Source organism: Stegostoma tigrinum, chromosome 7 (assembly GCF_030684315.1).
Source record: "Stegostoma tigrinum isolate sSteTig4 chromosome 7, sSteTig4.hap1, whole genome shotgun sequence".
NCBI classification, from domain to species: domain Eukaryota; kingdom Metazoa; phylum Chordata; class Chondrichthyes; order Orectolobiformes; family Stegostomatidae; genus Stegostoma; species Stegostoma tigrinum.
This window is the reverse complement of record NC_081360.1, coordinates 36,009,718-36,034,927: the sequence shown is the minus strand read 5'-3', so window position 1 is coordinate 36,034,927 and position 25,210 is coordinate 36,009,718. Positions and strand designations below refer to the sequence as shown.

The 25,210-nt window shown below is 39.6% G+C and overlaps 2 protein-coding genes across 7 annotated transcripts in view; one reads left to right on the top strand and one right to left on the bottom strand.

Annotated features, from left to right (window-relative positions):
* The window catches only part of mfsd6b (major facilitator superfamily domain containing 6b), a 61,046-nt gene extending 54,617 nt beyond the window's left edge, over nt 1-6,429 (top strand). For all 3 annotated transcript variants that reach the window (XM_048534747.2, XM_048534746.2, XM_048534748.2), the window contains exons 5-7: nt 1,564-1,662; nt 3,281-3,558; nt 4,193-6,429. In XM_048534747.2, the coding sequence (XP_048390704.1) occupies nt 1,564-1,662; nt 3,281-3,558; nt 4,193-4,480 (665 nt within the window). In that variant the 3' untranslated portion in view covers nt 4,481-6,429. The remainder of the gene's footprint in view (nt 1-1,563; nt 1,663-3,280; nt 3,559-4,192) is intronic.
* Nucleotides 6,430-6,442: 13 nt separating this feature from the next.
* nemp2 (nuclear envelope integral membrane protein 2) overlaps nt 6,443-25,210 on the bottom strand; it is a 33,918-nt gene continuing 15,150 nt past the window's right edge. For 3 of the 4 annotated variants that reach the window (XM_059647160.1, XM_059647163.1, XM_059647164.1), the window contains exons 6-9: nt 22,426-22,528; nt 21,249-21,474; nt 14,502-14,672; nt 8,501-9,865 (exon numbers count right to left, since the gene is read on the bottom strand). In XM_059647160.1, the coding sequence (XP_059503143.1) occupies nt 9,673-9,865; nt 14,502-14,672; nt 21,249-21,474; nt 22,426-22,528 (693 nt within the window). In that variant the 3' untranslated portion in view covers nt 8,501-9,672. Of the gene's footprint in view, nt 9,866-14,501; nt 14,673-21,248; nt 21,475-22,425; nt 22,529-25,210 lie in introns of all 4 variants that reach the window. The other variant, XM_059647161.1, reaches the window with a different exon arrangement.

Here is a 25,210-nt window from a genome sequence, read left to right as displayed (position 1 = left end):
ATTATTGATCATTGGGAGTGGGTAGCTCATTATTTACATAGTAACAGTAGCAACTTTTTGTCCTCATTATCTTGCTTCAAGTTATGTTGAAGATAAAAGCATTTGATGTGCTTCAGATAACTTAGAGGTAGGCATGTCAGTTATTTTTAATAGAAATTTTAAAGCTACATTCACAAATTGAACAGTCAGTAAATATAATATTCAATGTATTGTCAAGTCACCTTGAATAAAACAAGTTTTTTTTTCATTTATTTTATGCTTCACTGAACATCAAGTGCTGCTAAATTGTCTTTTCTGATCTTTAAGAATTCTCCTGTTTTCTTAATGAAATTGGCTTGCCTTTCAGAGAATTTACATGTTGATGTTGTAGGATAAAATTGTTAGCAGAACAATCTGGCTTGATTATTAATGTTTCAATTGTTAAAGGAATGCATCTTTTCACTTCCTCTTCGTGAACATATTGGCGGACCACATTAGCAGTTGTTCAGCTGAGCAGAAAAAGATTAACAGGCAACCTGGGGCTGCTAAACTGTGAATATCCCACACTGCCTGACCAGAATCTATTTTTAAAAAAAGGGAAGTAAAAATGAACAGGATCACTAGATAAACTAACTGATCAATGAATAGGTGCACAAACAAAGCCCCAGACATTGTACGTACCCAGTTGGTGCTCAGTTGGAAACTACCAGCCCAGTTAGTTTTAAGGTGTGATGCGTAGTGCCCACAGAGCTGGAGACATTGGTTTCACAGAACCTTTTGACCCATCACATTGTGGTTAGTCACTGGTAGATTTTCAAAGGGTTTGCCACTTATTTTGAACCTGATTGCATTTTTTTGAACATGACTAAAGTATTGCATAGGGAGATATGAATTCACTTGGTCTTTGAGAAGTTATGTGATAAAGTCCTTTATAAAGGTCAGCCTGTCTAAAATTGCTGCCCATGGAATCAAACCTTGTTGGGAACTTGGCTGGCTGGCAGGAGACATGGTGTGTTCAGGGTGGTGGCGGGGGGGACATGTGGTAACAGATAGATATCCTCACTGACAGGATGCAACCATGTCATTATGCAAAGAATCGAACTGGGGCTTCAACCACTTACTACTTATTAATAAGTTAGACAATGGTACAGAAAGCCACTTACCCATACCAAAGTTATTAAACAGAAGGTTCTATTTGCCATAATTCCACTGAAATGCAGAACAGTCCGGGGGGGGGGGGTGGGGGGAGCTAATTGGCCTGTTCCTATTTTTATGTTCCGATCATTTAGATCCACTTTTGTGCTTCTTCCCTTATAGCCCTGTGTTCTTTTTTGTTATTAAGTATACATCCAATTCCTTTTTTTGAGTTACATTAACTCTGCTCCCACTAACCTTTCCGACAGAGTATTCCAGGTCATGAGACAAGCCCCACAGGAGCATGCACATACACAGATGTCACGGGAGAATGATATTGTCTTTAGCTGTGACAGCCTTACATCATCTCATAAGTTGCTGATATAAATGGAATAGATGCATAAATGAATTGTATGTGACTACAGCAATATCATCTGATATGGATTTCAGGTGCTGCACAAACATTCCGTGGAATTGGTATGGCCTCTCTCGTGATTCTCCTACTGTTTGCCTTGATCCAATGGCTAGCAGTGCCTGATGAAGATGAAGGTATTTATCAACATTGTGCGTCACAAGAATTCTGACAATCCTGATTAGCATTAAATTGAAATACTATTAGATAATACATTCAAAACACATACAGTCTTTAATTCCCTTCTGGCAACAGCTCCAGGTGATAGCTAACAGTTGCTACAGGAAATAGTTTACTTCCTTCTCAATCCACTACTTTCTCGAGGAATTCAGGTAAAAGTAATGACCTGCAAATTCCTAAGCCCCAAACATCTAGCATGCGTGCAGTAGAGTGAAACCCAATCTCATACCAAGCCAATAGTCCCTTCAAGGGAAGAATGCTTTGAGTGCCAGTACCTGGACAGGTATATCAATGGTATCTGCCTCAGCCAAGCCATCCTTGTAAGGCAGATGTCCAAATGTGCTAAATGTTTTTTAGAATAAACTAAGCAACTTCTCTGCTATTTATCACTTTAACAAGGGTTTGAGTCCAGAAATTGGCCTTAAAGGAACTCATACTAGCACTTTAAAGAATTTCATTGAGGTTTTGCAGTGTGTAATGGAAGAAATTTTTCAGGAAATTCTGACACGTGTCCTGAAAAAGAACAGAATGAGATCAATTACAGCTCCTGAACAAAATTTTCATGTCTTGTCCCAATGAGTGTAATTTCTACAGAGTTGGGAATGACCCATAGTTGTCACCACTGCAGCCCACTTCCAAAAATGTCAAGTTGCATTTTGTTGCTGAACTAGAGTTTTAAGACATAAGCCATACAGAATACTAAATAACCTGAAAAATGCTGTCCATTACTATTAAGGTCTATTTCATGTTCAGAAGTACATTTACAATACTTAAAAGTCTAAGATTGGAAGGGAAGCATTACAGTGAACTAATTGGGGTAAAAGCAAAATACTGCAACATTGAAATAAGAACAGAAGTGCTCAGCAGCAGATTGGGCAACATCTGTGGAAGAGAGAAGCAGAGTTAATTCATCAACCTGAAACATTAGCTATTTCTCTCTTCACGGCTGTTTTTTCTATTTCTAGCACTTTCTGTTTTCATTAAGGTAACGAGTTGGTCAGTGATGTTTTCAAAAGTGTAACTGTGGTTAATCTAACTGCAGAATGTGCTAGGCTGCAAATGACCAAGGGAGTGTTTTTCTGCACGTCAGCCAATACGTTTGTACTTTGTCATCCACTTCATCAGAGTGGTTAACCTGAATGTATGACAAGGAGTAAAGATTTTTGAACAGAGTTCAACTACTGCAAATTACAGAGTTTACAGCACAACACAGGCTCTTTGGTACAATCAATATGTGCCAGTATTTATGTTTAACCAACTTCAATGTTTATGTTTTTTTTTCTTTTATGTTTCCTCCCACTTGAATTAGCTCTTAGCTCTGTGCCCATGTATTTCTCTATTTCACAACACAACAAATCATCGCATAATTTGGATCTGCTTTAACCATTCTAGCTGTTAACAAAATTCATTCTGAATTCTTTATCTTAATTAATGTATCTTGCTTCACAGTTGATGTACTTGCTTCAGTACAATGTTGCTTATAAGTGGAAAGTTTAAATTTCTTCCCAATCCTCAATTTATTGAATGAAAAGTTCAAATGTAACATTTTTATTTTGTCTCCTTTTGACTGTTTAGAGAAGATGCTTGCAGAACGGATTCCAGTTCCATCAAGTCCTGTTCCCATAGCAACCATTGATCTTGTACAACACCACTCGGATAGTATGATGCCCCACCTTGAAACCAAACGTCCTCTAAAAAAGACAAAATACCAAGAGGAGCAGGGAGATGTTACAAAACCTGCCTGGGCCATCAGTTCATCGCCATGGGTCACAATCGCGTTTGCCTTTTATCAGGTTATGGAGATGGTAAAGTTAGCGAAGACAAATGCAACTATTGAGCATCAAGTGCTACAGGTTAATTGACAATTTCATTTAACAAATCTCACTCTGGCCATACTATAATCTTACAATTTTCTAGTTTACACTTGTGCAATGCTGAGTTGTATTAACTATTAATAAATACTCTGCAAAGATAAAAATTTTAGTCAGAAAACATTGAAATTTAGTTAGTAGTAATAGCTTAATTATGCCGGTCTTCAAAATATAATGCCAAAGCTATCTTAAACTGCATCCTATGTACCTCCTCTGACTTTTACCCAGCAGCTTTTAACTGTGAATCTTTGGCACTATTCTTGGCCTCACTCACAAACTCTGATTCCTGTTGATTTCATTCATGTCATGTTTTAACATGGGGTTCCTGCACTGATCTCAGGCTGGCTGTCTTTACTCCCACCCTTCACTTTAACCTGTGGATGACTTCTACTGTTCTCACAACTTGCATACTGTGGCTTCCCCCTCGACATTTATGAGTGTTGGACTCTGAAAACTGTTCTCTCTCCACTCAACTTATTCTCGCTCCAGTATTTTTAAAGTAATAATAACTAGTAACATTAATTTTGGAAATAATCTTTCCAGATAAACCCTCATCATTTGTCTGGATCTAGCAATGATCAGCCAGAGTTTGAATTCATTTTTATGTTCACTTTAGGAAGAAAATGATTGTCCACTAGCTGCAGACACCTGGCCGGTTGGGCGCCCTTCAAATCCTAAACCATCACCCACTTCCAAGAAGCAGGAAAAGGTAGAAGTCCCAGTAACTATCTCTGAACCTGATAAGATCAGCATCAGCTCCACACAAGGCACTGAGAATGGACTGAACCAGTCAGATTTGCCTTGGAATTTAATGCCACTGCCAGGAAATGGGAAGCAGAACCTTGAACCAGAATTGCCTCAGCAAACAAGCACTGTTCCAAAATGTCAAAAAGGTGCCTCATGATGGTCAAATTTAAAGATTGCAAAGCACTTGCATTGAAAAAATGGATTCATAATTTTCCGTGATGAATGTTTTAAAAAAGAAAGCACAGGAAAGTTTCTGAAGAATAGGTCTGCAATATTTCCAGATCATCATTAAGACCCTGATGGCTAATCTTGTAAATTTCAGAAATTATAAGGTTCTACAGCACATTTCAGTGTATTTAGAGCATCAATAGCAGAATTTAAGTGCCTGTTTGTACATGAAGGTCATTACATTGTCCGCTCAAAACATTCACATGAATTCTTAAAACCATGCATTGAAACGGTTTAAAAAGTAGCTGAATTGCTGAACTATTGGGATTATACTGTCAAACGGAGGTGCAATTGCAGTACACTAAAAAGCAATTAAGGAAACGTTGAACGTCTGAGTGCAAGTGGTTTTATCATGGTGTAGTCAGTTCAGAATCTGTATTGTTATGTTGAATTGGGATTATCAAGCAGAATAGCCACTGATGTCTGTCAGTTAGTCTGTGTTAAAATTAGCTTGAGGCATCTTTTGAGTAAGAGATCACCAGAGAGTTCATTGTAGAAGCCATCTTCTTTCGACAAGATGTTGTTGTAGTCGGATACGTGGTCTGAGGGAGGAAAGAACTGAATAGCAAAGCTCACCTGTATGTTAATAGTTTTCTTAAATTCAACATGTAGCCACTATTTATACCAGGATTCGAGAACCAGCCCAACTTTCATTTAAAATTTGTAATTTAATACATTTAAATTTCATCTCCAAGTTCCTCTGTAAATGTTGTGCAGGCAGTTAAAGCTTGTAGTGTATTTTAATGGAGATATTTCTACTTCTGAAGATTGTCAATAAAGGTAGAATATTTTTAGTTTAATTTAAATTATTGAAGCAAACTGGCTGAAACTAAACTATTAACCCAAAACTCAAAGTAGAGTAATTAACAAGTTATTTAGCACTTCTCATTCACTTATGTTTGGACAAGGGCAAAAGGAAAAAGTTATCCAGTTGTAAAATGTCTACAGGTTATCTGTTCTCACACAAACTCAGATACCATGCTTCCAAATCTTCACATCATCTTTGCTTAAATGTAAACTTTAAATCTGTCACCAAATTGTCTTGATGCACACCTTTACAGTAAAACTCAACTGAAGGTCAGGCTATTTTGTGTATTCTGTAAAAACCCAACTGGGATATATCTATGCATACCAAGCTTTTGAATCAGCTAAACACAGTCAGCTGTTTACAGTGTTACACTACTGAGTCAGCCTGAGTAAATTAAATACAGAATTTGAAATGCAGGACCTCTCCTGAAAATTTCTACTTTGAATTATACAACTAATCCTTGTTTTAAAGATGAAAAATTAGAGACATACTATTAAATTGATCAACAAGGCCAAACAGTATGGTATTGGCAGGGGTAGGCATGCGGAATTGGGGTCAAAATTGAAAAAAAAAAGGAATTGGACTACAAGGAAAGTTTGGCATCTCTTATTCATTTCCTGACACTTGGCAAGAAGACACCCCATGAAACCTCTCATCATGCCATTGGTGGCAGTTGTGGGAAACCCACAGGCATTTCAAAAGAAATAAGGTTTATTTTTAAGCTTTACTATTTTATCCAGGTTCGTCTGAATTGCCTCCTAGGTATTAAAGGCCTAAAAGCATAGCGAATTGTCATTATCAATTTTCAAAACTGAGGATGGACCTATTTTTGCTCAAATGTAGGGTGCTTTGTTGTGTTGTCTGTACAATTGTTAGTGCCTTCAATGTATTACAAATAGCACTATGTATAAAATATATTGATTTTGTGTGGGCTCTTGGCTGGTGAAACTTTTAGATTGTTTCTAAACAATGTGGAGATGTAAATTATGTTACTGAATTGTACATTATCTTAGTGCTGAAAGAACTGCTTATATTAAATTTGAATTTATTAATAAAATGCTACATAAAAACAGCTTTGTGATCACATTTTACCAAGCAATTTAAATTAATTGCAATTTTAAAGAAAATAATAGATATAGAGTTAGAAGACAAACTACTGTAAAATATCTTTCAATATTAAAGCACCAGTCTTGATGAAAAGTTAAAAACCCAGTCCCAATCATGTACTTATCTTAGATTGGATACATCCTGGTATAGACAATTACACCAAGACAAACAAGATGATGATGGGGTATTAACTCAAAATAAAAGCATTAACATTGCATTAATAAGAGTCGTGAGGTTATGCTGCAGCTCTATAAAATTCTGGTTAGACCACACTTGGAATTTTGTGTTCAGTTTGGGTCACCTCATTGTAGGAAAGAGGTGGAAGCTTTAGAGAGGGTGCAGTGGAGATTTACCAGGATGCTGCCTGGACTGGAGGGCTAGCCTAATGAGGAAAGATTGAGGGAGCTAGGGATTTTTTCGTTGGCACAAAGAAGCATGAGAGGTGACTTGATGGAGGTTTACAAGACGTTGAGAGGCCTAGAGAGAGTGAATAGTCAGAGACTTTTTCCAAGGACAGAAGTGACAATTACGAGGGTGCATAATTTTAAGGTGATTGGAGGAAGATATAAGGGAGATGTCAGAGGCCCACTCACACAGAGTGGTGGGCGTGTGGAATGTGTTGCTGGCAGTAGTAGTGGAGTCAGATACTTTAGAGATTTTTAAGCAACTCTTGGATAGGCACACGGAGGATAGTAAAATGTAGGATGTGAAAGAGAAGATTGATCTTAGTAGGATAATAGGTCGGCACAACATCGTGGGCTGAAGGGCCTGTACTGTGCCGTACTGTTCTATAAAACCCTTGAGTTGTCCAGTCCATTGACATAAATGGGAAATGCTCTAACAATAGTACAGGAGTCCATTTTGAGCGCCTCCAGATGAGGGAGCTCTTACCTCACTTCTTTAGAAGAATACCAGTTCCTTATGCTCTGCCCTGAACTTAACCGCTGGTGCTGCAACTTTGGTTTAGCAAGTTTGGACAAACACAAACCATGGGCTAGTCTCAGAACAATATTCACCAGTAGGTCATACTTTAATTAATAGCAATAATAAACTTATGAATGGAATCCAGATGATATTAACCTTGAGAGCAAGATTTATCATTAATTATTTTTTCCCCTTTAAATGTCATTCTCAACACCTTCACATACATATAACCCATATAATCATTCCTCTACATTCTCGAAAGTCAGACACTAATGAAGTGTGTTGCACAATTAATGATAAATTCTTTTCACAAGAGATGTTAGTAGTGCTTTATATTCAGCAACAGGCCGGATGAAATGTAGTCCTATTTACTTGTAAATAATAAAATATCACTTGGGAGTTAAATTCCAACTTAGACATCACTTTTAACAAAATCTACAGGAAATACAGATTCTATAGATGAAAATCTAAAGTTAAAATATGGAACAAAATATGAAGTTCTGAGGAAGGGTCACCAGACCCGAAACGTTAACTCTGTTTTCTCCTCCACAGATGCTGCCAGACCTGCTGGGCTTTTCCAGCAACTTTGTTTTTGTTCCTGATTTACAGCATCCGCAGTTCTTTTGGTTAGATTAGATTAGATTCCCTACAGTGTGGAAACAGGCCCTTCAGCTTTTATAAAGTTAAAATATGCTTGAATAAGCTCAACAAGTAAATAGTTTCTTTTTCTCCCCAAGAATAATGAACTCTCACGAAAAGAATAATGTCATGTAAAAGATATTAATATTTACATAAAATGGTCAGGAATGGGATCTTGTGTTACTATTTTGCATAACAAAAATTCGGAGGTGAAAACAGGTGAGCTTCCCAAACAGGACATTTTGAGCAAATTATCAGCAGAACACCTACATCAAACTGACTGTAATTTGAAAGACAGCCTCATAACAGAGTTAAAAAGATATGTTGAGCATTATTTGCTCAAGAACCCCTGTGAGATTCCAGTCTTTTTTCTACATGCATTCTTCTGAATGAAGAATTCCATACTGGAAAAAAATCTTAATTTTTTGTTTGTTTCTGTGCCTCACACCAAAAAAATTAAACATGCTTGAATCTGCACAATCACAAAATGGCTTTTGTATCCACGATACTCCACTGCAGGCTTCCAGTCATCATCAGGCAAAGTGCTTGTCCCCGGCAATGAATAAAACTTGAAAGCAAATTCTGCCTGTCGACATAGAAGCAAGTACATTTACATAAAATAATGCTAATTCAATTTTTCACAGGTCATTCAATACCATTTGTTACTTGGCACGGAATAAAATGATCATTGTGACTTAGAATAAATCCCATTTCAAATTAACTTTCATGTAAATCTTCAGATAAAAGCAGCCCTTTTTTAAACCTGAGTTGGATGTAGTATCAAACGAAATTACACAATACAGCTCAACTGAAATCCGTTTTGTTAAAATTTGCATACTGAAGTCAGTTGCATGATTAATATTGCATGTTTAAACACAATAATTATCTCACATATTCATCTAATCACCTTTGCTTCCACAATTTAAAAAAAATGTTTATCCTGGACAAGGAAACTACATTTGTAATACAATGATTTAAGCAGAATACAACACATATCACAATTAACCTAACCTCCAGTTTGCACCGGTTCCACAGAACTTGTTTTCTATATTTATCATGTGGAGCTGCTTGTTACCTAAATTGAGGGCAAGATGGTCTGAACTGCTGATTATAACCAAGCCATCTATGCAGCCCTACAATTAACTGCCTGAATGTTAATAATAAGAACATTAGATGCCTGGCTTTCCTTGTTTCTTTATCTTCCATTTTCAAAGACAGAAATTCTCACTCGGGGAAGGAATCTAGCAGTCACTGTCGAAAGACCACAATCTCTTCCTCTGAAGCCATCCAGTTCAGATGTTGTCATTTTGGTGCTTGAGGTATAGATGGGCCTCATTGCCTCAACTTCAACCAAAAGTCTTTCAATAATGATATGGTCCATTGGTGTAGTCAAAGACTACTCAAGCTGAACTATACCTATTCAGTGTAAACTTTTCCTTAAAAAATACAAACTCAATGTGCTCTCTGTAATCATTTAAGTAGCACAATCACAGGTTCCTTGGTCTCTGTGCATTCGATTGTCAGCGTTATCAGAGTCAGTAATGATAGTACTCAGACATTGCAAGCTTTCAATTTTGTGATATTATCCAGTTTCTATTCATAATAACAGTCGAAAATATTAATTAGATGTCAGTGAAGCAAGATCAATTCATTATCACAGCAACTTCACGTCCATCTGCAGTGGCCAGTTCCCCGTTCTCAGAGGCTGAAAGATTATTTTCTTCCCCGACAAAGAGTTGGGCTTCCAAAAATGAACCTCCAATTCCGTAGTGTTGCTCATGGTTCTGCATTTCCTCTGATGTAATATGATAAGCTCCTAGGATGAAGTCTGCAAGTCTGCAAATTAAATGGAAAGCTGAACAAGAATGTCCATACAGTCATTCAGCAGGGAAACAGACCCTTCAGTCCAAATAGTCCATGCTGACCATAATCCCAAACCAAACTTGTTCTGCCCAACTGTGCCCGGCCCATATCGCTCCGAACGTTTCCTCTTCGTATACTTACCTAAATGCCTTTTAAATGTTGTTATTGTACCTATATCGGCCACTTCCTCTGGAAGTTCACTCCACACATGAACCACTTCTCTGGAAAAAAACTTGCCCCTCATGACTTTTTAAAATCTTCTCCTCTCACTTTAAAAATAAGGCCCCTACTCTTGAAATCCCCCACCCAAGGGAAAACATCCCCACCATTCACCATATCAATAACCTTGGTGATGTTATAAACCTATATATATAAACTCCTCGACCTCCTACGTTCCATTGGAAGAAATCCAAGCCTATCCAGCCTCTCCTTCTAACTCAAAACCTCCATTCCCAGTAACATCCTGGCAAATCTTTTCCAAACCCTGTCCAATTTAATAACATCCTTCTTAGAGCACATGACCAGAACTGCACACAGTACTTCAGAAGAGGCTTCAACAACATTACGTACAACCTCAATATGATGTCCCAACTTCTATAACCAAAGGTTTGAGCAATGAAGGAAAGCATGCTAAATGTCTTCTAAACCACGCTGCCTACATGTGACGCAAACTTCATTGCTCAGATGTAACAACAAATTGCTACATTTTTGAATCAGATGACTGAATAAGAACTCAGCTTTCATTTTATAGTGAAACAGTAAATTCAGCATTATTTAGGGATAAGTAGCAAAGAAGATGACTGCAATCATTACCAGTGATTGCTGTGGCGAGTTTTGTGGTGGAATTGGAATCTCCAAACTGATTGATTTTGCAAGTGAGATGCATGAGAAAGGCAGTTTGAAATTACATGAACAAGAATAGCATGCAGTATTATGCACATTATACATCAACATTTAGCATTTAGTACTAATTTTGGTATCATCCACGAAACAGTTCTCCATTTTCAAATGGTTTCACATAGGAAATGTGTTCCGTTCACACAAAAATAACATGGCATGTCAGATAATTGTCTTCAAAGGCTCCCAATAAATTGATATGTATTAGAATGAACAGTGATTTGCATTCAAATTTATGACATGCAGTGATGTCAGTGATTGGAGTAAGGCAGAGTAAACACACATACCTCAGCAAATATCAGCTTGTTCTGACCTGGCAAATATTACTATTAATACATCAGCACTCACAATAAGTAATCTGAAGAGAAAGGTTTACTGGTCTAAAAGTACTAGTTGCAGAAAGTTACATTTCTAGGTTTCTAATCTTTGTTCCAGGAGCAATATTAAAATAAATAATCTGAATTAGTATGATAAATTGCCCTTTTGTCAATGTCAACCCACAATACTTCACAGATAAACAGTTGGTTTTGAAATGTAGACATTGATTTCTAGATAAATGTAGCAGTCTAATTCGCAATTACAGGACTGGCCAATTTTTGTACTTGATCGAGGGATAAATGCTGAATGGGATAATGCAATGTTTCCCTTTAATAAAATGCTACGGAATTTTAAAAATCAAAATAAGAGAACTGCAGATGCTGGAAATCTGAAGCAAAAACAGAAAGCGTTGGAGGAATTCAGCACAAGGATCACAGGCCTTTAAATATTAACTTTGTCTCTCTCTCTCTCTCTACACAGATGCTGCCAGACCTGCTGAGTTTCTCCAGCAATTTCTGTTTTTATATGGGATTTTTAACATTTGTTGGAGCAGGCAGGATTTCAACTTAATAAACATGCAAAAGAAAAAGAATACAACACAGCACTTGCTCACCATTCATATCACATTACTTTTGATCTCACTTATTTTGTCCTCACTTTTGCTGAATGCATCTATGCTGCATCTTTTCCCATGGAATCCCTACAGTGTGTAAGCAGGCCATTCGGCCCATCGCGTCTACACCGACCCTTCTGAAGAGCATCCCACCCAGACCTAGCTCCCGGCCCTAGCCCTCTAATCCTGCATATCCCATGGCCAATCCACCTAGCCTACACATCCCTGGACACTACAGCAAATTTAGTATGGCTAATCCACCTAACCCGCACATTTTTGGATTGTGGGAGGAAACTGGAGTACTTGGAGGAAACCCACATAGACACGGGGAGAATGTGCAAACTCCACACAGTCACCTCAGGGTAAAATCAAACCCAGGTTCCTGGTACTGTGAGATAGCACTGCCAACCGTTACAACTGCACCACGCACCCTTCTGGGTAGCAGCCATGTTCCAGGCACGTCAGTCTCAATTAAAGTTGACAGCTTATTGATAGGCATGGGGTATTACAATTACGCTCTATCCTGTCCTCAATAGATACTACAGACAACATAATCTCTGCATAATTTCCAATTTCACACTCTATCGAGAACAGCTGAATGCATAGCTAGAGAGATGGTGCAGGGTATTCAGGCCAATTTAGGGAGAGGTGATGATAATCACTGGACTGGATTCGAATCCTACCATGACAGCTGGTGGAATGTCAATTCAATAAAAAAAATCTGAAGAATTTAATGATGATCATGAATTGATTTTCAGGAAAAACCCATCTGGTTCACTGATGTCCTTTAAGGAAGGAAACTGCCACCCTTACCCGGTCTGGCCTACATGTGACTCCAGACCCACAGCAATGTGGCTGACTATGAACAGCCCTTTGGGCAATAAATGCTGCCTAGCCAGTGATTTCCTCATCCCATTAATGAATAATAAAAAAGTAAAATGTGGCTTAAGGAACGGCAGCTAAACATTCCCAATTACAACAAAAACAAAGTTGCTGGAAAAGTTCAGCAAGTCTGGCAGCATCTGTGAAGGAAGAAACAGAGTTAACGTTTTGGGTCTGGCGACCCTTCCTCAGAGTGTTCTGAATCTTCTGAAGAAGAGTCTCGACCCGAAACGTCAGCTTTCCTGCTCCTCTGATGCTGCTTGGCCTGCTGCGTTCATGCAGCTCTACACCGTGTTATCTCATAGAACATAGAACATAGAACATAGAACAGTACAGCACAGAACAGGCCCTTCAGCCCACAATGTTGTGCCGACCATTGATCCTCATGGATGCACCCTCAAATTTCTGTGACCATATGCATGTCCAGCAGTCTCTTAAATGACCCCAATGACCTTGCTTCCACAACTGCTGCTGGCAACGCATTCCATGCTCTCACAACTCTCTGCGTAAAGAACCTGCCTCTGACATCCCCTCTATACTTTCCACCAACCAGCTTAAAACTATGACCCCTCGTGCTAGCCATTTCTGCCCTGGGAAATAGTCTCTGGCTATCGACTCTATCTATGCCTCTCATTATCTTGTATACCTCAATTAGGTCCCCTCTCCTCCTCCTTTTCTCCAATGAAAAGAGACCGAGCTCAGTCAACCTCTCTTCATAAGATAAGCCCTCCAGTCCAGGCAGCATCCTGGTAAACCTCCTCTGAACCCTCTCCAAAGCATCCACATCTTTCCTATAATAGGGCGCCCAGAACTGGACGCAGTAGACAAGAAAAAGGTCAGTTTTGCACTTAGTTTTAGGGAATGATGGAGGCAGGTGGAAGCAGTATCAGTGGGGAAGGATTTCACCAGTGGTGATATTAGGTTTAGTGTAGTTATGGGAAGAAATAAAATTTTGACCAAGAGTAATAGTTCTAAATTGCAAAATGACAAACTTTACTGAGCCAAGACAAAAACCAAAATTGCTGTAAGAGTTCAGCAAGTCTGACAGCATCTGCAAAGAGAAATCAGAGGTAACATTTCAGGTCTGGTGACCCTTCCTAAGAACCAGACCCAAAACATTAACTCCAATGTCTCTTCACAGATGCTGCCAGAGCTGTTGAGCTTTACCAGCAACTTCGTTTTTTGTCTCTGATTTACAGCATCCGCAGTTCTTTTGGTTTTTATTTACTGAGCTGAGATTCGACTTAGCAAAGTGGAGGGAAAACTGCTCCTTGATACAATGTACACAGGCTTTAATCAAAGCTTTTGAGAAGGCCCAACATTACAAACTGATGGGATACAGACAAAATTGCAGATTAAATCAAAATTGAATTCAGTGGCACGAAGCAAAAGTCAACAGGTATATTGTGACTGACAGGCAGTTGTCTAGAGTCCTTTGAGGAAATGACAGGCAGAATTGATGAAAGGAAACCAGAAGGTGTAGTCTAATTGAATTTCTAGAAGGCATTTAAAAAGGTGTTTTGGAAAGGGTGATTGCACAAGATATGAGCTCTTGGGATTCAGCGCAAGGTTGCCACATGGATTGAGGATTGGTTAACTCACAGAAGACAGTGTCAGGATTAACTGGATTTTTTCAGGCTGGAAAGATATAACGAGTACAGTGCTTCATTTTTTTATTATCTATATTAATGAATTAGAATGAGGTCAGAGTGTCATCCATGCAAATTTGCTGATTGTACACATAGATGGGAGGGCAGGCTTAAAGGGATAAATGTTCAACTCCGGCTCATACTTCTTACATTCTTGTACGCAAGTGAATGCCCAACTGGCCGTACGTAAAAATGCATAACTAAAGCAAGAAATCTCTTGGTACAGGGACAATGGTACGACACTACCTACCTTTTTGGTGAACTGACTTTAGAAACAATTTCCCATGTAGGAAAATCCTGACTCTTGCAGTATCTACGGAGTTCCTCAAGTGCCTTTATAGTTGCCACTTCACTTTGTTCCTTGTACTCTTCTTCAGTGAGGAAGCGAGCTTGTTGCTTCTTGAATAATCGTTTAATTTTTCTGCAATTATAAAAGCGAGAAGCTCTCTTTCTGCTTCAACTAAACTGTGCAACACAAAACATGCAAGTATGATCGGGAAAACATTTGACACAGACATTAGAGAGCTCCTTGGAGGCAATTTAGAAAGCCCAACTTCATTTCTAACAATGATGGCCTGCTCTAAAGTAGCCCCTGTGAAACTCTGGGATTCATTACAGCATGCCTCAGATAGAATTCAAAGGGTCCTAACCAATGTCATCAATTTACTCATGAAAGGTGGCCTGTATCACCCAGAAGTCATTGATGTGGCCTGAGACAGAGAGGGCACAGGCTCCTGGGGATGCTGAATAATGTATGCTCAATGTACATTTCCATTAGAGAGAAATGCACATCTGGAGGTTATGTCTCCTGTGGTCATACAAAAAATGCACATCGATAGAGTACAGACTTTTACATTGGATAAAGGTTACATCTTCACCCAGCGAGCTTTGATCACCATACATACAGGAAGCTCATATTGTCCACAAAGCCCAAAAGACCATAAGAGAAAGGAACAGGAGTAAGCCATTCAGCCCTCAAGCCTACTCTGCCATTTACTAGGATCATGGCAAATTTGACATTCCTCATGTCCACTTTCTTGGCTTTTGTCCATAACCTTTGACTCCCCTACTGACCAAGAATCTGTCTATCTCAGCCTTAAATACACACAAGGAGAATTTCCCACAGCTCTCGGTGGCAACGAGGGCTAAATACTCTCAATGCTCAGCAAAGAATTTCCTCCTCATCTCAGTGTGAACTAGCAATCCCTTATTGAGACTATGCCCTCTGGTCCTACTCTCCCATGAAGGGAAACATGCTCTCAGCATTTACCCTGTCAAGCCCCTGATAATCCCATACGGTTCAATGAGTGATAATGGGAACTGCAGATGCTGGAGAATCCAAGATAATAAAATGTGAGGCTGGATGAACACAGCAGGCCCAGCAGCATCTCAGGAGCACAAAAGCTGACGTTTCGGGCCTAGACCCTTCATCAGAGAGGGGGATGGGGTGAGGGTTCTGGAATAAATAGGGAGCGAGGGGGAGGCAGACCGAAGATGGAGAGAAAAGATGATAGGTGGAGAGGAGAGTACAGGTGGGGAGGTAGGGAGGGGATAGGTCAGTCCAGGGAAGATGGACAGATCAAGGAGGTGGGATGAGGTTAGTAGGTAGGAGATGGAGGTGCGGCTTGGGGTGGGAGGAAGGGATGGATGAGGGGAAGAACAGGTTAGGGAGGCAGAGACAGGTTGGACTGGTTTTGGGATGCAGTGGGTGGAGGGGAAGAGCTGGGCTGGTTGTGTGGTGCAGTGGGAGGAGGGGATGAACTGGGCTGGTTTTGGGATGCGGTGGGGGAAGGAGAGATTTTGAAGCTGATGAAGTCCACATTGATACCATTGGGCTGCAGGGTTCCCAAGCGGAATATGAGTTGCTGTTCCTGCAACCTTCAGGTGGCATCATTGTGGCACTGCAGGAGGCCCATGATGGACATGTCATCTAAAGAATGGGAGGGGGAGTGGAAATGGTTTGTGACTGGGAGGTGCAGTTGTTTATTGCGAACCGAGCGGAGGTGTTCTGCAAAGCGGCCCCCAAGCCTCCGCTTGGTTTCCCCAATGTAGAGGAAGTACAGTGGATGCAGTATACCACATTGGGAGATGTGCAGGTGAACCTCTGCTTGATGTGGAAAGTCATCTTGGGGCCTGGGATAGGGGTGAGGGAGGAGGTGTGGGGGCAGGTGTAGCATTTCCTGCGGTTGCAGGGGAAGATGCCGGGTGTGGTGGGGTTGCAGGGCAGTGTGGAGCGAACAAGGGAGTCACGGAGAGAGTGGTCTCTCCGGAAAGCAGACAGGGGTGGGGATGGAAAAATCTCCCCTTCCCCCACCGCATCCCAAAACCAGCCCAGTTCGTCCCCTCCCCCCACTGCACCACACAACCAGCCCAGCTCTTCCCCTCCACCCACTGCATCCCAAAACCAGTCCAACCTGTCTCTGCCTCCCTAACCTGTTCTTCCTCTCACCCATCCCTTCCTCCCACCCCAAGCCGCACCTCCATCTCCTACCTACTAACCTCATCCCACCTCCTTGACCTGTCCGTCTTCCCTGGACTGACCTATCCCCTCCCTACCTCCTCACCTATACTCTCCTCTCCACCTATCTTCTTTTCTCTCCATCTTCGGTCCGCCTCCCCCTCGCTCCCTATTTATTCCAGAACCCTCACCCCATCCCCCTCTCTGATGAAGGGTCTAGGCCCGAAACGTCAGCTTTTGTGCTCCTGAGATGCTGCTGGACCTGCTGTGTTCATCCAGCCTCACACTTTATTATCTTGTTTCAATGAGATCAGCTCTTTTTCTTCTAAACTCCTGTGTGAGCAGAGTTTGAGCAGAGCTCCATTCTGTTTAACCTTTGCTCATAAGATAACCCTTCCATACCAGGGATCATCCTAGTGAATCTTCTCTGAACTGCCTCCAATGAAATGATATCTTCCCTTAAATAAGGAGACTAAAACTGCTCATAGTCCTCCAGATTGTCTCACCAGCTCCTTGTACAGTTGCAGTGAGACTTCTCTCTCTTATATCTGACTTTCTTGAAATGAGTGTTAATGTCCCATTAGCCTTACTGATTACGTGCTGTACCTGTGTGCTAGCTGTTTTATCTACAATCACCCCTAAGTCCCTTTATGCTGCAGCTTTCTGCAGTTTTTCTCAATTTAAGTAATACTGTTTTTCTGCTCTCCCTTCCTGAATGAAGGACTTCACACTTTCACAGATTATATTCCATTTGCCAAATTTTTGCCTACTTACTTAACCTATCAATATCTCTCTGTAAACAATCTGTATTCCTCTCACAATCTACCTACTTTTGTGTCACCTATAAATTGGGTGCAATACATTCACTTTCTTCCTCCAAGTCATTAATACATATTTTAAACAGTTATAGACACAGCACTGATCCCCGTGGCATCTCAGTGGTCACAGGTCAGGATCCTGAAATAGAGGTTTCTTTGTATTCACTTCCATTTTCGTATTGTTAAGCCAATTCTATATCCATACCAATACACTGCCTCTAATGTCATGGGCTCCTGTAATTATGACTTAACCTTTTTTTTAAATACCTTCTCAAGCACCTTCTGGAAGTCCAAATACAACTCATCTACTAGTTCCCCTCGATCCACTCTGGTTGAGACTTACTCAAAAATCTTTAATAAATTAGGCAGACACTTCAGGCCCTTTCGAAATGCCATGTTGACTCTGCTTGATTACACCCGTTTTCCAAATATTCTGCTATTATTTCCTGAATAGCTGATTTTAAAACTTTTTCAAGAATAGATGTTCGATAAATCAGTCTACTGTTATTCACTTTTTGCCTCCTTTGCTTTTTGAATCAGAGTGTCATATTAGCAGTTTTCCAGCCTTCTCTTGGGTACTTCTCCAGAATCCAATGATTTTTGGAAAATTACAACCAATACATCCACTATCTCTGTCGCTACCTCTTTTAGGATCCTAGGATGCAAAGCACCAGGGCTTGGGAACTTCTCTGCCTTTAGCACCATTAGTCTGTCTAATACTACTTCTCCAGTACATATCTTTTGGCCTGGTTCTCCATATCCATTCTGAATTTCACAAACTCTCTAGCCTTCTTAGGAGGTAATTTCTCACATCTTTGCTGCAGTGATGTGTGACTCTCTATGAGATTCCACACTGGAGCCCTGGAAGAAGCCACTGGTGGAGAAATTTAAGGTTGCAGTGATTTTTTTAAAGCCATTGATACTGCACACTCTCCTGCAACCCACACCTATTCCAAGGGATTGCAAATCTTTCTGGGGGAGGTAGTAGCATATTGGTAATGCCATTGGGCTAATCCCAAAAGCCAGGCTACTCTTGCGGGGACTCAAGTTCAAATTCGACCACCGCAACTGGAAGATTTTAAAATTAACCTAGTAAATCTGAAATGAAAGCTACATCAGTCATGGCAAACATGAAATCATTGTTGACTGCCACTAAAACCCATCAGGTTTACTGTTGTTCTTTTGGGGAGGAAATCTGCCATCTTCACTTGGTCTGGCCTACATACAAGACCAGACATACAGGCACATAGTTGATACTGAATTGTTGTGGCCTGGAAGCAACTAGGATCAAGGGCAATTGGGGATCAGCAACAAATGCTGGCCTTCTTAGAGACTTCCACATCCTATGTAAGACTAAAAAATAACATACAGGCCAGTAGCTGCCTCTCTCGACATGCTCAGTCATCACTGATTCTGCCCTTCCAACATCTTCAGGCATTTAAATCAAGAACAGACTCTGGGGAGTGCCATCAATCTGTGCCACACTGGTCCCTCACTTGCTCTCTCCTGACCACAATCAGAAGCTGGTCCCACTGTTTAAGTGTAACTAGCCCGATCTGTCCTCTGTATCATTGCTCCTCCACCCAAGACTTCAGGAACAATAGCGCAGCACACTCATTTTGCTTCCTAAACTTCAACAGAGGGCATAACCTGGCAAAGATGTGTCCTCCAACAATGATCTGATCTTCAATTAAAAGAAAAACCTTGCGCCCATGGGCAAATCAGCTCTTAAGAGTCATTAAGCTCTAGGACTGCAAAACCCACTTCTGTTTGTCCACTTCCACTTGGTCTTGCCAAAGCTCAGACATGACCTCCCTCAAAGATCCGTGACCTCTTCTTAGTCATTTTCAATCTCCCTGATTAACACTCCACCTTCCTCAAAATGCTTTGCCGTATCCTCAGCCCTCTTCCAAGATGATCGCAGACATGTTATTAGAATTTTAAGCAACCTTAAGATCTAACTGTTCCCCCTCCACAGATGATGCCTGACCTGCTGAATATTTCCAGCATTTTTTCGTTCATGTATCATGTTGAAAAGTATAATGATAGGAAGCACAGCAGAAATACAAACAGATCAGCACACTGGCAACACTGTCAGTTTCTCAACTAGGCACTAAAGCCTGATATCAAGGATGTTACTCCCAGCCTGACTTCTGTGTGAAACACTTTTCAACAGTGTTGTTTTGCACATTGAGGCAGGGAAACACGACACTATCAATATTTCCACCCTCCAAGTTTGGCTTCAGATCACAGAATCACCCTGTGGTGGTAAGAGTAATCATTGTTATAATTGTGGTCATAATATGTAATTGGTATTAAGCAGGGAAAAAAAGGCTGGGTTTTTTTGGTGAGGAGGGAGAAGAGATAAAATCACCAGCATAGTTACAGCTGGATGTCAACAAATACCCAATCTATATACAAGAAGCAAATTTATTTTTTGTTCTGAGCTTTGTTCTTAAAGCTTCCCAACAAAACATTGAAAGTTGCTAACCAACATTCCCTGTAAATTATCTTTGTACCACGGCGGGGTGGGGTGAGGGGAGGGGGGTTGACCTTTCATGGAGTTGACAGTAACCTGTTTATTTTAGCGCATGGTACTTAATTGCTGCATGGTCAAGCAGCATGCATCTTCGACAGAAATTAGGAATGAACACCCTTTTACTTTTTCAAATGGGTGAGTGGAAAATATCCCTTGGAACAAAATGAGCTGAAAAAGTCACCTATTCAAATTCAGCTGAAGTGAGTCAAAAGCATCAATGGATACACCAAACTGACCATTTAAAGAGCGCACATTTAATCCATTCAGCTAGAGAACGTGTCAATTAATAAACTTTCTTAATGGGCAATGGGTGGAGATGTCGACAAAGTGGGTGGGTTCAAAACAGCGACACCTTCAAATAATAAAAGCAAATAAAGATTATCTGATTCATCGCAGAAAGCATATAATGTTCCTGCCTGCAGTGCCTACTATACCAGTTTCTACTGCATGAGTCATAAGTACACTCCCTTTCTTCAATAAGCCAATCCTTGACACTAATATCGATTCAAATCTCAATATGCAGATTGTACTTCACGATTCATTCTTTGGATGGCCCAGAGCAGGTTTTTTTGTTATGAAATATTATACACATTAAATACTGTGTTTTACTGGTAATACTTTGTTCACTTCAGCTTTAATTGCATCGCAGCACCATCTACAGGAAAACTTTATTTATACCTACTCAACTGTGACTGCACGAAGCTTTGTCCATGCAGTAGAAATTGTCTGAAATTCATGTTATTGCCAGATGCATCTGAAGTTTATAAGGATATATTAACATAGAGGATTGCAGCAAAAGTAACTGATAAAAATCTTAAAAATGGATAGCATTAGGCCTGATCAAACTGCAAGTCACTCAGTGTAAGGTTCACACTTGCACAACATTCTGAATAGAACCTACATCTGTGCAATCATTTAATTCTGAGTGTGTCACTTCCAGGGAATAGAGAGAGAACAAAGTCATAGAAGGGAAATCATTATTTTACTTTAAGCGAATAATATGAAAGCATCTCTTGAATGCAAGCGATAATTGAATTAACACAAAATTATGTGAGCATCTATGTCAAAATACAATACTCAGTAGAAATCAGTTGATATTTTTACCCATTGAATTATTTGCACATTTTCACACACGCAGTAATATCAAACAACTGAATGCAAGACATTAAAGTAAATACTAACCTGTAAATGTAGCGGATCAAATTAATTGGGTGGTGAAGGTTGCTTCCACAGAACAGAATTATGATGACAGTATAGGCACACTGACTGAATGCAACACCACAGTATATCAACACTGATGCTACAAACTGTAGGGTCCAGGTGAGCAGTTTTATACTGTGTTCATCTGATAATGGCCTGTGCCTTTTACAAATAACATAACTAAGGCAACTAACCACAAAAAAGTAAGCTGTAAAGGGCAGGTTAGAAGAAACAGAAAAAAAAAAATTAGAACTGGATGACCAGCTAAACATTTTTAGACTGATTAATTGATACAGACCCATTAAAAAGTTAGCAGAACAAAGGAATTAAGAGAAAAATTTTGCTGAAAAAAAAACTTGCTACTGATGATTTTCATCTGGCATTCTCATCAGCAGAGAGAAAATATCAAATTTGAAAGTTAGCAGCAATTTACATTGCATTAGAAAAGGATCCTGGTTAGTTAAGATGTTGTCATGAAGAATGCACCAAAGATATACTGGTCTCTTTATTTACTTCAGTGAAAATACAATAACAGAATACGGCCCTTTCTTTTGCAAAACATAGGTCCCTGTGGTGTTTTGTTTTCAATTTCTATAGTACCAAACAAATAAGTAATACAAAATGTTTGATTACCAACTATCTTTTGTGTAAATACAAAATTTACAGGTGAAAGCTCCCTGTTTCACACTGCTAATATGCAGTAGCAACATGAGTGGGGTTCACCAATAACAGGATGCTGCTGTCAGCACTGGAAGCTACATTTATTAATGCATAGGGCTTTGTTTCTTGCAAACAGAAAGAATGTACGCACATGCTGCACTTGTTTTTACATAAAAACATCGGCAGTAGCCACATTCTGGTTCAAATTTTAGGGCAATGCCCTGACTAAAGTCAACATGCCAGGTTTGAAATCTAAATAAAGCCTGGCAGTTAACAGTCAATCAACATTCACTGCTGCATTCTCATGGTAACATCTCTAAAATGGTCCACCTTGCCAATCAATCAGCATTCTCAGAGCATAATTGTTGGCTTTCTCCTTTATTGGTATTCTTGAGAACTGTCCTGACAAATGCAAGACAAAAAGTTTGACAAAATTACTTTTCCGTAATACTCAAATTCTGTACAATTAATTAAACAATTATATTACAATTCTGCTTACCATATAAATACTTCCTGTATTGAGATTGATTTTTAAGACACAAATAAATCAGAAATGCAGAGGTTGAAAAACTTGCAATCAGCAGCAACAAGGAAATTCTTCTCTATAAAATGAAATTGCATAAATAATATTAAATGGAAAACAATAACTGATTTAACAACTTTAGGCTTATTTACACATTTTTCCATCATAATACACAGCAGAGACTAAATCAATTTCTCGAAACATTAAACTATGCACTTTAAGCTTAACACCAATCAGATTCTCACAAAACTTAACGAGTTTCCTTCAAAAAAAAACAAAATGGTAAATATTTTAAAATTCTAAACATATTGCGCAAAAAGAATACTATGGGAGAAACTAGTAATATATACATATTAAAACTACATAAAATGAGGAACTGCTATCCAAATCTGAACTACAGATATGAGTGTGTGTTTAAAATCTTATGTTTATTAAGTAAATTCTGCTTAAATACACCAATATTTTTTACCAAAAAGTGGCGAAGTAGTGCAGGATTATCAGCTCCTATTTGTAAAAATAAGTAAGTATAGGTGAAATCTGTGGCTGATCTCCTTCAACCAGCTGAGTACTTCTTTCCTCCCCATTGCTTGATAACATTTTAATTGCAGATTGATCAAGCAGAAAACATTACAAGAAAATAACACCAATGTTACTATGATTGACAGGAAAATATTTGCATACAAAACATTAAAAGTCAAAACCCCAAGATGAAGATGCTTTCCAGTTGAGTGACAAAACTAATTGGTACAGTGCGCAATGTGTTTCCTTTTTACTTAAGTTGGTCTAAATTCATTTGAATTTGTTTTTCCTGGTTTCAGGTAGAGTCACCACTATGAAAGAGTTTAAGTTATATGGCATGGAAACAGACCTTTTGGTCCAACTCATCTGTGCTGACCAGATATCCTAAACTGATCTAGTCCCAACTGCCAGCATTTAGCCCATATCCCTCTAAATTTTTTTTATTCATGTACACATACTGTAATTAAATATTGTAGTTGTACCCATCTCCATGACGTCCTCTGGCATACATGCCCCATCCTTTATGTAAAAAAGTTACCCCTCAGGTCCCTTCTAAATCATTCCCCTCACACCTTAAACCCCCTAGTTTTGGAGTACCCTCCCAAGGGAGAAAGACCTTAGCTATTCACCTTACCTGTGCCTCTCATATTTTACAAACCTTTATAGAGGTCACCCCTCACCCTCCAATGATACAGGGAGACAAGCCCCAGCCTATTCAGACTATCCAAATAGCTCAAACCCTCTGTTAGAGACAGAGGAAATGCAAAGTACTATCAGGAACAATTTAGATAAAAGTTAACTTAAAACTTGAACTGAAAAACACTAGTTCCGCCTAACTGGAACATTAGGTCATCACCTAAGTACAGAAACAACAGAATTGGGCCATTTAGAGAGCATTCTAATCCACTGAAAATGCTACAACGTCACAAAACTGGATAAGAAATATCTTTTGTTTCTACCTCCCTCGTGCTCTTTATCACTAAGATGCATATATTTTGGTAGCAGTTATATAGCATGTGTTTTAGTTCCTCACATGTGAGGACATGCATCATAATTCATGGCTACACAACATATACTTCACTTATACGGTTCTGGCAAACAATCATACTTCCTTATATTAAATTTAAAATAAGCAGCATATGTATTCACTAGAGGCATAACCTTAAAATCAAAGATGGTCAATGTGAGGGTGAAATTAGCAAACATCTTCATAGAATTATAGAACGTTATGGAACAAAAGGAGACCTATCACATCTTTTTTAAGCTCTCTACATAACAGACTAGTAAAAATTTGACGCTCTTTTCCATTAAAAGGCTGTTAATGGTAGGTCAATTGCAAATCAAAAACAAAAACAAATAGATTTTTGGGAGTCAAGCGTGTTCCGGTTTCCAAAGCAAAGGCAGGTAAAAAGAGCTGTGATCTAACTGAATACCAAAAAGGCTCACGAGACTGAATGGTCCATGTTTCTGATGAGTCACCATGTCCTTCAGTCAACGAAAGGATGGCAGGGCCACAACATGCAGTGTGGTCTATGAGATGTCAGATGAACAAATACTTTGTTCAGTCTTCACCATAAAAACATACAAAAACATTCCAGTAATATCTGTTAATTAGGACGTGCAGGGGAGAGAGGAACTCAGTGAAATTACAATCATGTGGAGATAGCAGGAACTGCAGGTGCTGGAGTCAGAGTCAATACAGTGTGGAGCTGGAGGAACACAGCAGGTCAGGCAGCATCAGAGGAGCAGGAAAGTTGACGTTTTGGGTCAGGACCCTTCCTGAGAACTCTCAGAATAACCAGCTGTGATGAAGGATCCTGACCCGACACGTCAACTTTCCTGCTCCTCGGATGCTGCTTGACCTGCTGTGTTCCTCCAGCTCCACATTGTGTTGACTCTTACAATCATGAGGGATGTGGTACTTGCAAACGGACTGAACTTCTGACTGACATGTCTCTAAGTTGAGGGGCCTCCTCTTGGGATCTTAAAGGAGGTGGTTAATGAGCTAATAGATGAATTGGTGCTAATTTTCTAAATTCCCATCAATTCAAAAAAAGGTTCCATCAGACTGGAAAGCAACAAATATAACCCCTCCATTCAAGATGGAAGGGAGGCAAAAAGTCTGAAACTTTGGGCTCGTTAGCTTTATGTCTATCACGGAAAAATTGTTAGAATTGATCATTAAAGAGAATATAGCCTAGCGCTTAGAAAAACTCAAGGTAATCAGAAAGACTGTGCATGG